Genomic DNA, 13,507 nt, shown 5'->3' on the forward strand with positions numbered 1-13,507 from the left:
TTCACACAAGAACACCAAAGTGGGGGAATGCGACTGGCATAAAGTCGCTAGTTCACGAACTGTCCGGGAATTCCCCCCTCCCCGGCAGTTCCAACTTAGAAGAATCATTGGGCTCGGCGGTCCTCCGCAACGGAGGCCGCCTCAAATCACATCTCTGCAACTTCTCCCTCAATTTCTTCACCCCGTCTTCTCCTTTTCACAATGGGTACCTTGCCTGGAGTGGAGGTCAAAGGCACAACTACACCCGAGTTTTCGGCAGTACTCCGTTGCTCGATCATTAACACAGTGTTAGACACCTTCCCTACCAAATTAGGTACTGCCTGCCCCCTCACATTTATCACCCCATCTGCATTAATCAGTCTTTTGCGGACATTCCTCCCTTCCTCTCCAATAGTATTGACCGAGCCAAGTGGTCGGTTCGTATGCGAGCTAGATCCACCACCTCTGTCATTTGCACCAAAAGATCCATCGTTCCCGCCTCCTCCTCCAAAACCATCCCCTCTACCGCCTCGACCACGGCCACCAGCAGCTCCACCTCCCCTTCCAGAACCCATCCATCCTCCTCCTCTCCCCCCACCGGTACCTCCTCCATTGTTATCATTATTCCAGTGCAAGTAATCACCCCATTCACAAGTACTAGGGTCATGTATCCCATCTCCACACTCCTCCACAACATGTCCCATGCATCCACAGAAGAAACAAAAGTCTGGGAGCTTCTCATAACTGATGCGGTACTTCTTACTTTCTTTCAACGTGATCGGGACAAATCTCACCAGGGGCTTATTAACATTCGCCGCCTTCTCCGCAAGCTCCTTCTTCCTAGCCAGTCCATCCGGTAGTCCCTTTATTCTCGCCCACAGTGGATACATATCAAGTGCATATTCAGCGATGTCTGTGAATCCATCATATTCAACAAGCACAACAGGATCTCTTCTAAATTGCCATGGTCCCCCTTCCATCACCCTCTTCCAATCTCCTAGGCAATGGCACTGAGCCAGAAACATATTTGGACCTTTAATTGTTGAAAGTCACTCCTTGTGCACAGGCCCAAGCGTTCCTCATGGAATTCAGCAGGGCGGCATGGCTAAAAGATCTCATGGTATGAACCCTAAAAAGCGCCAGCCACCGCACCTCCTTAATCAGATCCTCTACCTCCCCGGACAGGTCCAAATCTTCTTCCTCTTCCCCGTGTAGGTTCATACCTTCAAACGCATCCTCTAGGGTTGGATCAGGGCCAAATTGATCCCAGTCCCCCCCTACATCTTCCTCCATGGCTGGTGTTTCTTTGTGCAAATGATATCGTTCTGCTGTCCTTTAGTTTCATCCGGTCGGTGCGTACTAGAATAATTATCATAAATAAGGCACGTACCACCATAGAAAGTGAATAACACCTTTTTTTATGCAGAAAGAAAACAACACCTTGTGGGAGAGCCTTCCCGTGCGCAAAGAAACGAAGAAAAAGGAAGGAAGAGAGAGCGAGAGTCTTCTAGACGCGCGTCAAGATGAGCGCACCCGGCGGATCCAACCGCCGCGACGTAACAGAAGCAGGTGGGAGTGGGACAGTGGCATGCCATCCACCACTAACCTCACCTCACCTCACCTCAGTTGCCCGCCGCGTCACCCCCCTAACCAATCCTATTTAATCCCGCTGGCGGGCCCGCGCGACAGCGACACACATAAACAGGCCACCCCACCCCACCGCCACGACGCGCACGCATCACTCCTCCCCATCTTCCCTTCCCTTCCCCCCCACCGTACCTCTTCTTCTCGGCCTCACAACCAAAGATCTCCCCAAAATCTCCCGATTCCCCCCTCCCTCGCCCGCCGCCGCTCCCCTCCCCCTCCGCCCGCCGGCCGCGGCGCAGCGCAGCCGCCATTCCCCCTCCCCGGCCCGGCCGCGCCGCGTTGATTCGTGGTTGTTGGGGCAGTCGGTCGGTCGCTCCGTCCCTGGCTCTTTCTTGCCTGCCCTGCCCTGTGCCCACGAGGTGCCGTTCCTGGTCTCCCCTGTCCCCCCACCCCGCGGCCGTTACCGGATCTCGTGGTGAAGCCTGCCCAGCCGAGGGAGGGAGGGAGGGAGACGGCCGAGCTCCGGCCGGGATTCGGAGCCGGCGCCGCTCGCCATTTGGTCTGATTCCGAGGAGCGACGCCATGCCCGGCTGCTCCTTGGATTGATCCTCGGCGCCGGTGCTCGCCGCCCCCCTCCCGGCTCTCCTCGCCTTCTTGTCCTGCTTCAGCCCGCGAGCCTCCGGATCGAAAGATCCAATTCGCGGGGCATTTTCCCGTCCTCCTCCCCAATTCCTCCGCAGGACTGTCCCTGTCTGCCAATCGCTCTCAATCCCATCCTCTTTAAAAATCCGCTCTTTCTCTCTCCCCCTCTCCCACCAAGATCCAATCCCCACCGCCGCCCGCATTCCGCGCTTCTCCCGCCCTCCCGCGGTCGCCGGCGATGACGTCGCCGGTGACGACGCACGCCTCGCCCTTCCTGCTCGCCCTGCTCCTGCTCCTCTCCATCCCGGTCGTCTTCCTCCTCGGGCCGCGCCTCCTCCCGCCCAAGACGCTCCCCGCCATCCCGGACGCCGACGAGTCCGACGACCTCGCCCTCTTCCGCCGCGCCATCCTCTCCTCTTCCTCCGCCAAGCCGGCCACCACCTCCTACTTCTTCCACCGCCGCCCTCGGCCCAAAGTCGCCTTCCTCTTCCTCACCAACTCCGACATCGTCTTCTCGCCGCTCTGGGAGAAGTACTTCCGTGGCCACCGCAAGCTGTTCAACCTGTATGTCCACGCCGACCCCTACTCCGTCCTAGAGCTGCCGCCCACGCCCACCTTCCGCGGCCGCTTCGTGCCAGCCAAGGCCACGCAGCGAGCCTCCCCCACGCTCATCTCTGCCGCCCGCCGCCTCCTCGCCACCGCACTCCTGGACGACCCGTCCAACCAGTTCTTTGCGCTGCTGTCCCAGTCCTGCATCCCGCTGCACCCGTTCCCCACCATGTACAAGACACTCCTCTCCGACAATGCTGGCCCTCACGACCACCACCGCAGCTTCATAGAGATAACGGACAACACCTCCATCCTTCATGATAGGTACTATGCCCGCGGTGATGCTGTGATGTTGCCAGAGGTGCCGTATGACCAGTTTCGTGCTGGATCGCAGTTCTTTGTGCTCACTAGGAGGCATGCCATCATGGTTGTGAGGGACATGCGGCTCTGGAAGAAGTTTAAGCTGCCTTGTCTGGTCGAGCGCAATTACTCGTGCTATCCAGAGGAGCACTACTTCCCCACATTGCTGGATATGCAGGACCCTGCTGGATGCACCAAGTATAGCCTCACGAGGGTGAACTGGACAGATCAAGTCGAGGGCCACCCACACACGTATCATCCTGGGGAGGTGTCGGCCAACTTGATCAGGGAGCTGAGGAAGTCAAATGCGAAATACTCATACATGTTTGCACGGAAATTTGCCCCGGAGTGCCTCGAGCCGCTGATGGAGATTGCGGACTCAGTCATCCTACGTGACTAGGCCAGCAGCACCTCACATTTGGGGGTGTCGGATAAACTGAGATGATGAGGTACCGAAATGCGCACTTGCTGCTGCACTGTTGAAAGAACTAATCTTCTGTGTAGGTGTTGTATTGAGAGAGTTATCTCTGAGTGGAGTGTACATAGTATGAAATCCGGGAGTTTTAGGAATTATGCAGTCTGTATGCTTTAACACTTACATAATAAAGTTGCACGCTTTGTTAAGTCGTTATGTCATCAATTTGAACTTTTAAATATTTATTATGTTGCCGTGTCAGCTTCTTGTAGGACAGTGGATGTGAAATGTATTTCCTCACTTGGTACATTGCTATCAATGCATGTAGTGCTTTTTCAATGAAGTGAACGCATCTGTTGCTCTTATTCTAGCAGTTTGTATATGTACATTGTTATAGAAAGCTTTACTGTCTCTCTGGATTATTGTCAGACTCCAGCACTGAAGTAATTTGATTTGCTACTTAAACGATCATTAATGTTAACTGATGACTCCAGAATTTGCACTTCTGGGGTTCTGTTAGCAAATAAATTTTAGGGCAATGCTCCTTGTTTCCCCTGCAGGGTTGTGATGCGATGAACAGGCACGAGCTAGTCCATCTATCCCTAGAGATCTTTCTTGAGGAATTCCCATCCTTGCTCTTCCATTATTGAAAGATTTTCTGGTAATAGACGGTGCTGGTCGGTGAGTATGGTATGGCAACTAATTGTTCTATGTGAGTATGCTGTTTGAACACGACCGCTTCTTGGCAAGTAACATATCAGTAGCTAGGATGATCATCCTATGTATTACATGGACTTAGGCCTCCTTTGGTTCATAGGGTAGGAAAATCGTAGGAATAGGAAAGTCATAGAAAATGAGATGACATGTATCTCACATCCTATGAGTAGGAATAGGAAAGGAGATGACCTTTGATTCACATCATAGGATTTTTTCCGTTGAGTCTAGGCTAATGTTTATTTTCCTATGAATTGTGGAGGATAGGAAGAATTCCTCCATAGGAATATGATTTCATTCCTACAAATCAAAGGGCTCTAAAGGAATTTTTCGTATAGAAATCCTATCCTATGAAATTCCTACAAGATTCCTCTAAACCAAAGGAGGCCTTAGAGGGACTATGTCAATACATCCAGCGGCAGCTTTTGTAGTTTTTATTGCATGTATATAATATGTCACGCCTGTGGTGAATACTGTATTTTGGGGTTGTTTTGTTCGTAGCATTGTTCCATTCCTTGCGCCAGCCTGACACTTTGAATAGATAGATAATAGTAACTGAAGGGCATATTTGACTTTTTCTGTAGGATTCTTCTTTGTAAGGATTTTGTGAAGTGAAAAGAAAAGTAGAGCTGCACTAACAATACAATTCATGCGAGCACCCTTAAACCCTAATATGCAGCCAGTTGGACAAGCTTTGTTTGGTGACCTTCTGCCGTACCAAGGGCTGTTGCCATTGCATAGTGTTTGCCCTTTATCTGTCCAGACTCCGACACCACAAACCGATTGTCGTGCCGGTTTTGGGACAGATCTTAAAAAGAGAGCAACCATGTAGGTTTGTTATGTTGCTATATTAGAGATGGTTAGTAACGACGGTATTGGAAAGTGTATGGGTGCTTTCAGGTCATGGATTTCCGATGTTCAGTTTTCTGCAAGAAACAAGAACATATATAGCAGGGCATGCACCTTGAAAAGTTGATACTAAGATTGCCTTGTAGGATGGTTGAACATGCAATGCAACCCAGGGAAGTTGGGGTGTGTAGACATGTCCTTTTCTGTCAAATAATATATGTCTATCTAATCCTGAAGCACTGGATCGAGTTGATATCTGTGTTTGCCCTCACTTGCCAGCTTAGCTTTCTTTGATATATATATAGATAGATAGAAAAAGATGGGGACTGGAGAGATGTCTTTTTCTGTCTAATATTCATTTGTGCCTAGACCAAGATGACGCCTCTTTTAAGTTGCCCTTTACCGGCTTTCCCAACTAGTTCGTGTCCTGTTTTGTTTTCCTCGATCAAAAGGTGCCTTGTCCAGATTCCATCCCCATAGAAAATGGAAGCATGGACAGTTGAGGCTTCAGAGTATGATTAGCCTCTGTTTCATAGGCAAACTCCCAGGAAGAGGAAAGTAACCACCACCAGCAATGAACTCTTGCTTTGCCCAATAGAAACACTGCTTGAAAGAGTTGGAACTTCTTTTTTCCTAACCTGCAAGTATAGAACTATTTTTTTCTAATTAATTTCTTGTTTAAATTTTGAAAATTCTTTCAATACAATGAACAAATAAATCCAAAAGGGTTTCTATTCAATGATGAAATTAAAATGGATAAATAGGAAATGCCTTTTGGATTTTTGAAAAGGACAGATGAGTCAGGCTTGTCCCATTCTGATGACATCCTGTGCGGATTAGTCGATTCTTCATCAGGTATGTATTCTGGGGAAGCATGACCACCATGCTCAGAAGTCAGAACCAGCACTGGCTTCAGTCCGTCCAGGAAGGAAGATCCTATCATGTTTTCTGTTGCTTTATTATACTGTTAATAACAAGTATGGTTTGGAGTAAACATCCTTTGATGAATCAAATGTGGCGCCTCCTTGCAGGCGTACGGGCCTTTAGTGTTGTTATTACAGTATCTCGCACTGTGTTATGCGTCAACATGTTGCTATAGTTTGTCATGTCAGATTCACAATTGACTTTGGAGTATGCGATTTTGGAACATACAGCTACTCTGACTCTCCGTAAAAGAAATATAAGAGCGTATAGTTCACTACTTCAGATTTTGGTTCAGATTTTGGAGTACTTGGTATCGAATTCGGGCATTACGTTATCACAGTTTTATGAGCGCTCTCCAAGCAGGCACAAATCATAAACAAGCGCTGTATACTATACTCCCTCCATTCCAAAATATAATGCGCCTGCGCTTCCCAAGGTTCAATTTTGATCATAAATTTAACCAACGAGATCAACTGCGGGGGGAGAAAAAAATTATATAATTGAAAACTTCTTTCGAGTACGAATTCATTGGTATAATTTTTGCTCCTGCCGCAATCGGTCTTGGTTGAAGCACTAGGATAGAGGAAGCACTATATTATGGAATGGAGGAAGTACCAAAATACCACGTCAGTAAATAACTCTCATACCTCACAGAAAGATCCTACATGGGGTATAGAAGGATGACTACAACACACGGTTTATGTTTAAGGCAACGTTTGCCCCTGTGGTGCATTCTGGTAATCCAATCCTGTTTGCCCAACCAATTTTGTTTTTTACCGTTCTACTCTTTGGCTAACAAATTGATTTGTTTTCACAATAAATTGCAAAGTATTAGCACAAGACCGCGAGACAGCTCAACAAAATTAGATGTTGAACCGATGAGCCGGCGGTCCTACATGTAGAAGGACAAGTTATGGTCCGTGCAATCTCGATGTATTGATCGATGCACCAGGCACGTATATATAAGTACAGAGGTGGGCCACAACCTCAACTATACAAAGGAAACAGGAGATAGACCCTACACACAAATATACACGTACACAATATACTCAACACCCCCCGCAGTCGAAGCGGCGCCAGTGACGCAAAGACTGGAACGGGACTCCTCGAAGGTAGAAGTCGGCAGTCCCTTCGTCATCACATCGGCGAACTGTTGTGCAGTCGGCACATGGAGAACCCAAATACGTTCAAGAGCCACCTGCTCGCACACAAAGTGAATGTCCAGCTCAATGTGTTTAGTCTGGCGACGATGAATGGGGTTGGCGGAGAGGTACACCGCAGAAACGTTGTCGCAGTAGACAACCGTAGCCTAGGAGACGTCGTGATGCAGCTCCTGAAGTAACTGTCGTAGCCAGGTGCACTCGGCAACAGCGTTGGCCACAGCTCAGTACTCAGCCTCCGCGCTGGAGCGCGAAACCGTGGGTTGTCGCTTGGACGACCACGAGACGAGTGAAGGACCGAGGTAGACGCAGTAGCCAGAGGTGGACCGACGAGTATCGGGGCAGCCAGCCCAGTCTGCATCGGAGTAGGCCACCATCTCCAGAGAAGTAGACGTCGTGAATGTCAATCCGAGGGTCATCGTGCCGCGGATGTAACGAAGGATCCGCTTCACGAGAGTCCAATGGGAGTCACGAGGGGTGTGCATGTGGAGACACACCTGCTGAACAACATACTGAAGATCCGGTCTGGTGAGAGTCAAATACTGAAGAGCACCGACGATAAACCGGTAGAAAGGAGCATCCGACGCAGGCGAGCCCTCAAGAGTAGAGACCTTGGCCTTAGTGTCAACAGGAGTAGCAACAGGGTGACAGTTGAGCATGCCAGCACGCTCAAGAAGCTCATGTGCATACTTCTGTTGATGAAGAAAGAAACCATCCGGGCGCCGAACGACCTCAATGCCAAGGAAATAATGTAGAGCACCCAAGTCCTTAATGGCAAACTCGTCACGCAGTCGGAGAGTAATCTGCTGAAGAAGAGCTGGGGAGGAGGCCGTCAGGATGATGTCATCGACGTAAAGAAGCAAGTATGCAGTCGTGTCACCGTGGCGATAGACAAACAGTGAGGCGTTCGAGCGAGTAACGCTGAAGCCCAGTGTCTGAAGAAACCCGGCGATCCGCTGGTACCAGGCGCGGGGTGCTTGCTTGAGCCCGTAAAGAGAGCGGGACAACAGACACACATGGCCAGGAGGTGAGGCGTCGACGAAACCAGTGGGTTGCTCACAATACACCTGCTCCTCAAGATGGCCGTGGAGAAAGGCGTTGGAGACATTCATCTGGTGAACGGGCCAGCCACGGGAGACGACGAGCTGGAGGATGGTGCAGATCGTGCCTGGTTTTACAACCGGGGCAAACGTCTCAGTGAAGTCCACTCCAGCGCGCTGGCGGAAACCACGGACCACCCAACGAGCCTTGTAGCGCTCGAGAGTACCATCCGAGCGGGTCTTATGGCCAAAGACCCACTTGCCGGTGATGACGTTGGCGCGAGGAGGCCGGGAAACCAGTGTCCAGGTGCGGTTCCGTTGAAGAGCGTCGAACTCCTCCTGCATCGCCGCAAGCCAGTGAGGATCACGGAGGGAGGCGCGAGCGGACGCGGGAAGAGGCGACGGCTCCGCGGTGGAGGCTGCGAGGACATACTCGTCGCTCGAGTACCGGAGGCTTGGACAATGAACGCCGGTACGAGCCCGTGTAACTGGGCCAGGCGGCGCCGTCGGAGCCACCGGCGAGGCGGCCGACGTCGGGGCCGGCGAGCCGGCCGGCCTCGGAGCCGGTGAGGAGGCCAGCGTCAGGGTCGGCGAGGTGGCCGACGTCGGAGCCGGCGAGGAGCCCGGCGTCAAGGCGGCTGAGCCAGCAGCGCCCGACCCCGCGACGCCCGAGTTAGGGGCGGCGGGTGAAGGAGGGGCGCCAGCCGCGCCGGCAGGGTCGGTCGAGGAGGCCGAGGGGGCGGGCGCCAGCGTGAGGGCGCGAGGACCGCCAAAGCCCGGAGGCGGTCCGCAGGCCGAAGGAGACCGTCCACCTGACGAAGTCGACGAAGAGCCGCCGGTGGCCGGCGGTGATGAGGCGACAAGAGGTACCTGCTGCTGAAACGGAAACACCATCTCATCAAAGTAAACGTGTCGGGAGGTGAAAGCACGATGGGAGACGGGATCATAGCAGCGGTAGCCCTTAGTGTTATGTGGGTAGCCGAGAAAGATGCAGGCGACGGAGCGGGGTGCAAGCTTATGAGGCGCAGTAGCGGTGATGCTAGGGTAGCAAAGGCAGCCGAAGATGCGAAGCCCATCATAAGAGGGGGGTGCACCGAAGAGAAGATGATGAGGTGTAAAGTTCGCGCGAGTACGACATGGGCGGATGTTGATGAGGATAGAAGCGGTGGCAAGAGCGTCAGGCCAAAAGCACGGAGGCACGTTGGCATGAAAGAGAAGAGTCCTAACGCAGAGAGTGCGAAGGATGCGCTCAGCGCGACCGTTCTGCTGCGAGGTGTACGAGCAAGTGAGACGAAAAATCGTGCATGTGTGGTGAGAAGATTACGAACAGCGAGGTTGTCAAACTCCTTCCCATTGTCTGTCTGCAACGCGAGAATGAGACGACCAAACTGCGTGAGAACATAGGAGTAGAAGGCGGCGAGTGTGGATATAACATCCGACTTGCGGCGCAACGGGAAGGTCCACACATAATGCGAAAAATCATCAAGTATGACAAGGTAATAAAGAAAGCCCGTATTACTGGCAACAGGAGAGGTCCGAACATCACTATGAATTAACTCAAACGGGTACGATGCAACAAAAGAAGAAGCCCTAAACGGAAGACGAGCATGTTTGCCGAGGCGACATGCATGACACGAGTGATCCTTGTTCTTATTACACGTGAAAGAAAAACTCCGAAGTATGTGGCGAAGGGTGGCAGGATTAGGATGACCCAAGCGAGCATGCCAAAGATCCACTCCGGTGGCGAGAGCGACAGGGGCGGCAGAAGTGGTGGAGGTGGCGGAGTGAACCGGGTAGAGCTCGTCGGGGCTGTCACATCGGTGGAGCACCATCCGCGTGCGAGCGTCCTTAACAGAAAAACCATATTCGTCAAATTCAACGGTAACCGGATTTTCACATGTAAGAGAACGAGCAGAAACAAGATTTTTAATAAGTTCAGGAGAAACTAGAATATTAGACATGGATATTGGAGTGGAGTTAGACGGAAAATATGCATGACCAATATGAGTGATAGGAAGAGAAGAGCCGTCACCGACTGTGATGCGGTTGGAAGTGTGGACAGGATGGGCGGTGTGGAGGTTACCGGGGTACGCCGCCATGTGAGCGGTGGCGCCGTTGTCCATGTACCAGTCGCCGCCGCCGGTGTAGCTGGACGGGGAAGGAGTGTTGTGGAGAGCCGCCCGAAGAGCCGGGTCCCACGGTGCCGGCGGTAGAGGCGGCGTGGCCGTCAGGGGCAGCAGCGGCGGCCCACCTGGCTGCAGCTGCTGGCCGTAGGGCGCCGCGTAGGGCTGCGACGCGACGTAGAACGCCTGGTGTGGCTGTGGCCGGGCGCCGAGAAGTCCCGGGGCAGGGGCCCGAGGAACCGGCATGGAGTAGGCGTGCACAACACCGGTCCATGGGTTCTGGCCGGCGTACCACGGGGCCGGCTGATAAGCCAGCTGCGGTGGGCAGGGTGCTCCTCCCTGAGCATCGGCGCCCCCCTGCTTGCGGCCACCACGACAGCCGCTGTGACAACCCCCCCCCCATTGGCCGTTGGCTGGGGCGGCGGGAAGGGGGCGGCCGGGGCGGGCGGGAAGCCTGGCGGGAAGGCGGGCGCCGCCGGTTGTGGCGGCGTCGGGCGCGGCAGTGGCGGGGCTGGACCCCCACGGGTGCCGGTGACGAGGGCGGTGTGGGTCGTGCGAGTCCGCGCCACTTGCATCCGGCGCTCCTCCAACTTGAGGTACGCGACCACCTTAGCGAAGGTAGGCTCCGGGATGAGGGTGAGGTTGGAGGCGGCGTTCCCGAAATCCTCGTTGAGGCCGCCGGAGAGGGTGCTGATGAGGAGCTCGTCGCCGATCTTTTCCCCGAGATCACGGAGCTCATCGGCGAGCTTCTTGAGGCGCATGCAAAAATCATCGATGGATGAGTCAAGTTGCTGGCACCCGTAAAAATCACCGTAGAGCAGGACCTTGCGCTGCAGCCGGTTGTCGGTGAAGAGGCCGTTGAGCTTGGTCCAGACCGCATGGGCGTCGTCCTCATCGTCCACCACAGTGTGGAAGAGGTCGCTGGAGATGGTGAGGTAGAACCAGCGGATGATGGTGGCGTCGAGGATCATCCACTCCTCGTCGTTGATCATGAGCGCCGAGTCCATGGTGCCGTCCACGTGGCCGTGCAGGAGGTACTCACGGAACACAAGCGAAAAATACCGCTTCCAGGCGGAGTAGGACGCGGTGGTGTGATCAAGCTTGACCGGAACACGCTCATGGATGTTGAGGCCGCGGACGAGAGTGACATCAGGACCGGCGAACGGATTGGAGACGGTGGACGAGGAGGAGCTCATGGCGAGGGTTAGGGTTTGGGACTCGGCGCGGGCTAGGGTTAGGTTTTGAGAAGTATGTAGGAGGCGGCAGCAGCGGCAGGTGACGCAGCTGTGGGACGGCGATGCGGTGTGCGGGCGACGCGGCTGGGAGGCGATGCAGCATGCGGGGCGATCGGTACGGGTTAGCGTGTGGGGCAGCTGGGGTTAGCGAGCGGGGACGGCGCGGGTTAGCGAGCGGGGCTAGCGGGTTAGGCGAGCGTGGCTGGCGGCTGGCGGGTTTGCGAGCGCGCGGGGCTAGGTTAGCAATCGCGCGGGGCTGCGGGGCGGAAGCTAGCACGGGCGGCGGCGGCGCGGGGTAGTAGGGAGAGGGCGCAGCGGCGGCAGGTGCAGTGGTGGGTTGCGGCGGCGGTGGCGCGTGGAGGCGCGGCGGCAGCGGCTACCCTAGGGTTAGACCGAAAAGGCTGATATCATGTAGAAGGACAAGTTATGGGCTGTGCAATCTCGATGTATTGATTGATGCACCAGGCACATATATATAAGTATAGAGGTGAGCCATAACCTCAACTATACAAAAGAAATAGGAGATGGACCCTACACACAAATATACATGTACACAATATACTCAACACTACCAATGTAAACCTGAACCAACAGGCTCAACCAGCTCTGTCACCGGTCCGGTTTTTTAAACTATGCTTTGTAATGCTAACAGGGAATTGAAGATCATGGTGGATCAATAACTAACTGTCAAGAAAGATCCATGTTACAACAGCGCACATGTCGTTACTCTTCTTTGGTCAATATGTTTCCTGCAACAAGTAGAAATACCTTTTAGGCCTTCTTTGGTTTAGAGGAATCTCGCAGGAATTTCATAGGATAGGATTTATATAGGAAAAATTCCTTTAGAGCTCTTTGGTTTGTAGGAATGAAATTCTATTCCTATGAAAGAATTCTTCCTATCCTCCACATTTTATAGGAAAATAAACATTAGCCTAGACTCAATAGAAAAAATCCTATGATGTGAACCAAAGGGCATCTATTTACTTATTCCTACTCATAGGATTTGAGATACATGTCACCTCATTTCCTAGGACTTTCCTATTCCTATGACTTTCCCATCCTATGAACCAAAGAAGGCCTTAGAGGAAACAAGTAGCAATACCTTTTAGAGGAAACGCCCCGTGTCAGTGTCAGTGTCACTCCCAGGAGGGGCTCGAGCAGAAGCCAGCTCCTGTCGCCGCCACCACCACCCATCCCCTCCTCTCTCTCCTCACCGTCGTTGGCTTGCGCCATTGGGTAAAGCCCGATGGTGAAATCTGCTCGGGTCGTGATCTATGATTGCTGCGTTGACTGCCTCTTCGTGGCGAGGACGGCCTAGCCCTACACTGTCGTGGTGCTTGTATGGCCCGCACGTCGGTGGCCGATAGGATTTGCTTAGTGGGGCAAGGAGGAAGCCAGGGAGCACTACTGGAATCAGGCAATTTGCCGTCTGCCAGCTCTTTGTCGTCCACTTCCACAAAGCGGACGACAAAGAAAGTGCAGATGGCAAAAAGTCTATTTGCCGTCCGCTGTTTCTTTACCGTCAGCATAGGGCCAGGTGGGCCCCACAGGGCACGGCGTGGCTAGGTCAGGTTCTTGTTGGATGGCAAAGAGGAGACGTGGGAAAGTTTCAGGTGCTACCGGACTTCACATGCTACCATGATACATGATTTTGGATCGTTGGATCTCAGATCCAACGGCACTGGAGAAGCTATTTTACCCGCGCGTAATTTTGAGACTCTTGAATGACGTTTTTGCAAAATGTTCAAGAACTTCCAGTAGCCGTTCGATCTGAGATCCAATGACTCCCAAGAGTCCGTATCATGGTAGCATCTAAACCTTGGTAGCACCAGATATTTCCCCGAGGAGACGTGGGCCAGCCCTAAACGGCCGCCCCACTTAACGGGCCGAGCCGTCTCCTCTCTCTCTCTCTCTCGCTCCCTCCCGCGCG

The 13,507-nt window shown here is 53.1% G+C and overlaps 1 protein-coding gene across 1 annotated transcript; it reads left to right on the forward strand.

Moving 5' to 3' along the window:
* The first annotated feature begins 1,737 nt into the window (after nucleotides 1-1,737).
* LOC119303003 (glycosyltransferase BC10-like) lies at nucleotides 1,738-4,307 on the forward strand. Its single transcript, XM_037580080.1, has 2 exons — nucleotides 1,738-3,566; nucleotides 4,093-4,307. The coding sequence occupies exon 1, from the start codon at nucleotides 2,447-2,449 to the stop codon at nucleotides 3,515-3,517; it is 1,071 nt and encodes a 356-aa protein (XP_037435977.1). The 5' UTR covers nucleotides 1,738-2,446; the 3' UTR covers nucleotides 3,518-3,566; nucleotides 4,093-4,307.
* The last annotated feature ends 9,200 nt before the right edge of the window (nucleotides 4,308-13,507 follow it).

The sequence above is a fragment of the Triticum dicoccoides genome, chromosome 5A, assembly GCF_002162155.2.
Source record: "Triticum dicoccoides isolate Atlit2015 ecotype Zavitan chromosome 5A, WEW_v2.0, whole genome shotgun sequence".
Classification (NCBI taxonomy): Eukaryota; Viridiplantae; Streptophyta; class Magnoliopsida; order Poales; family Poaceae; genus Triticum; species Triticum dicoccoides.

Excerpts from the sequence above, each read along its gene's own strand:
- LOC119303003 (XM_037580080.1), top strand. The coding sequence starts at position 2,447 with ATGACGTCGCCGGTGACGACGCACGCCTCGCCCTTCCTGCTCGCCCTG.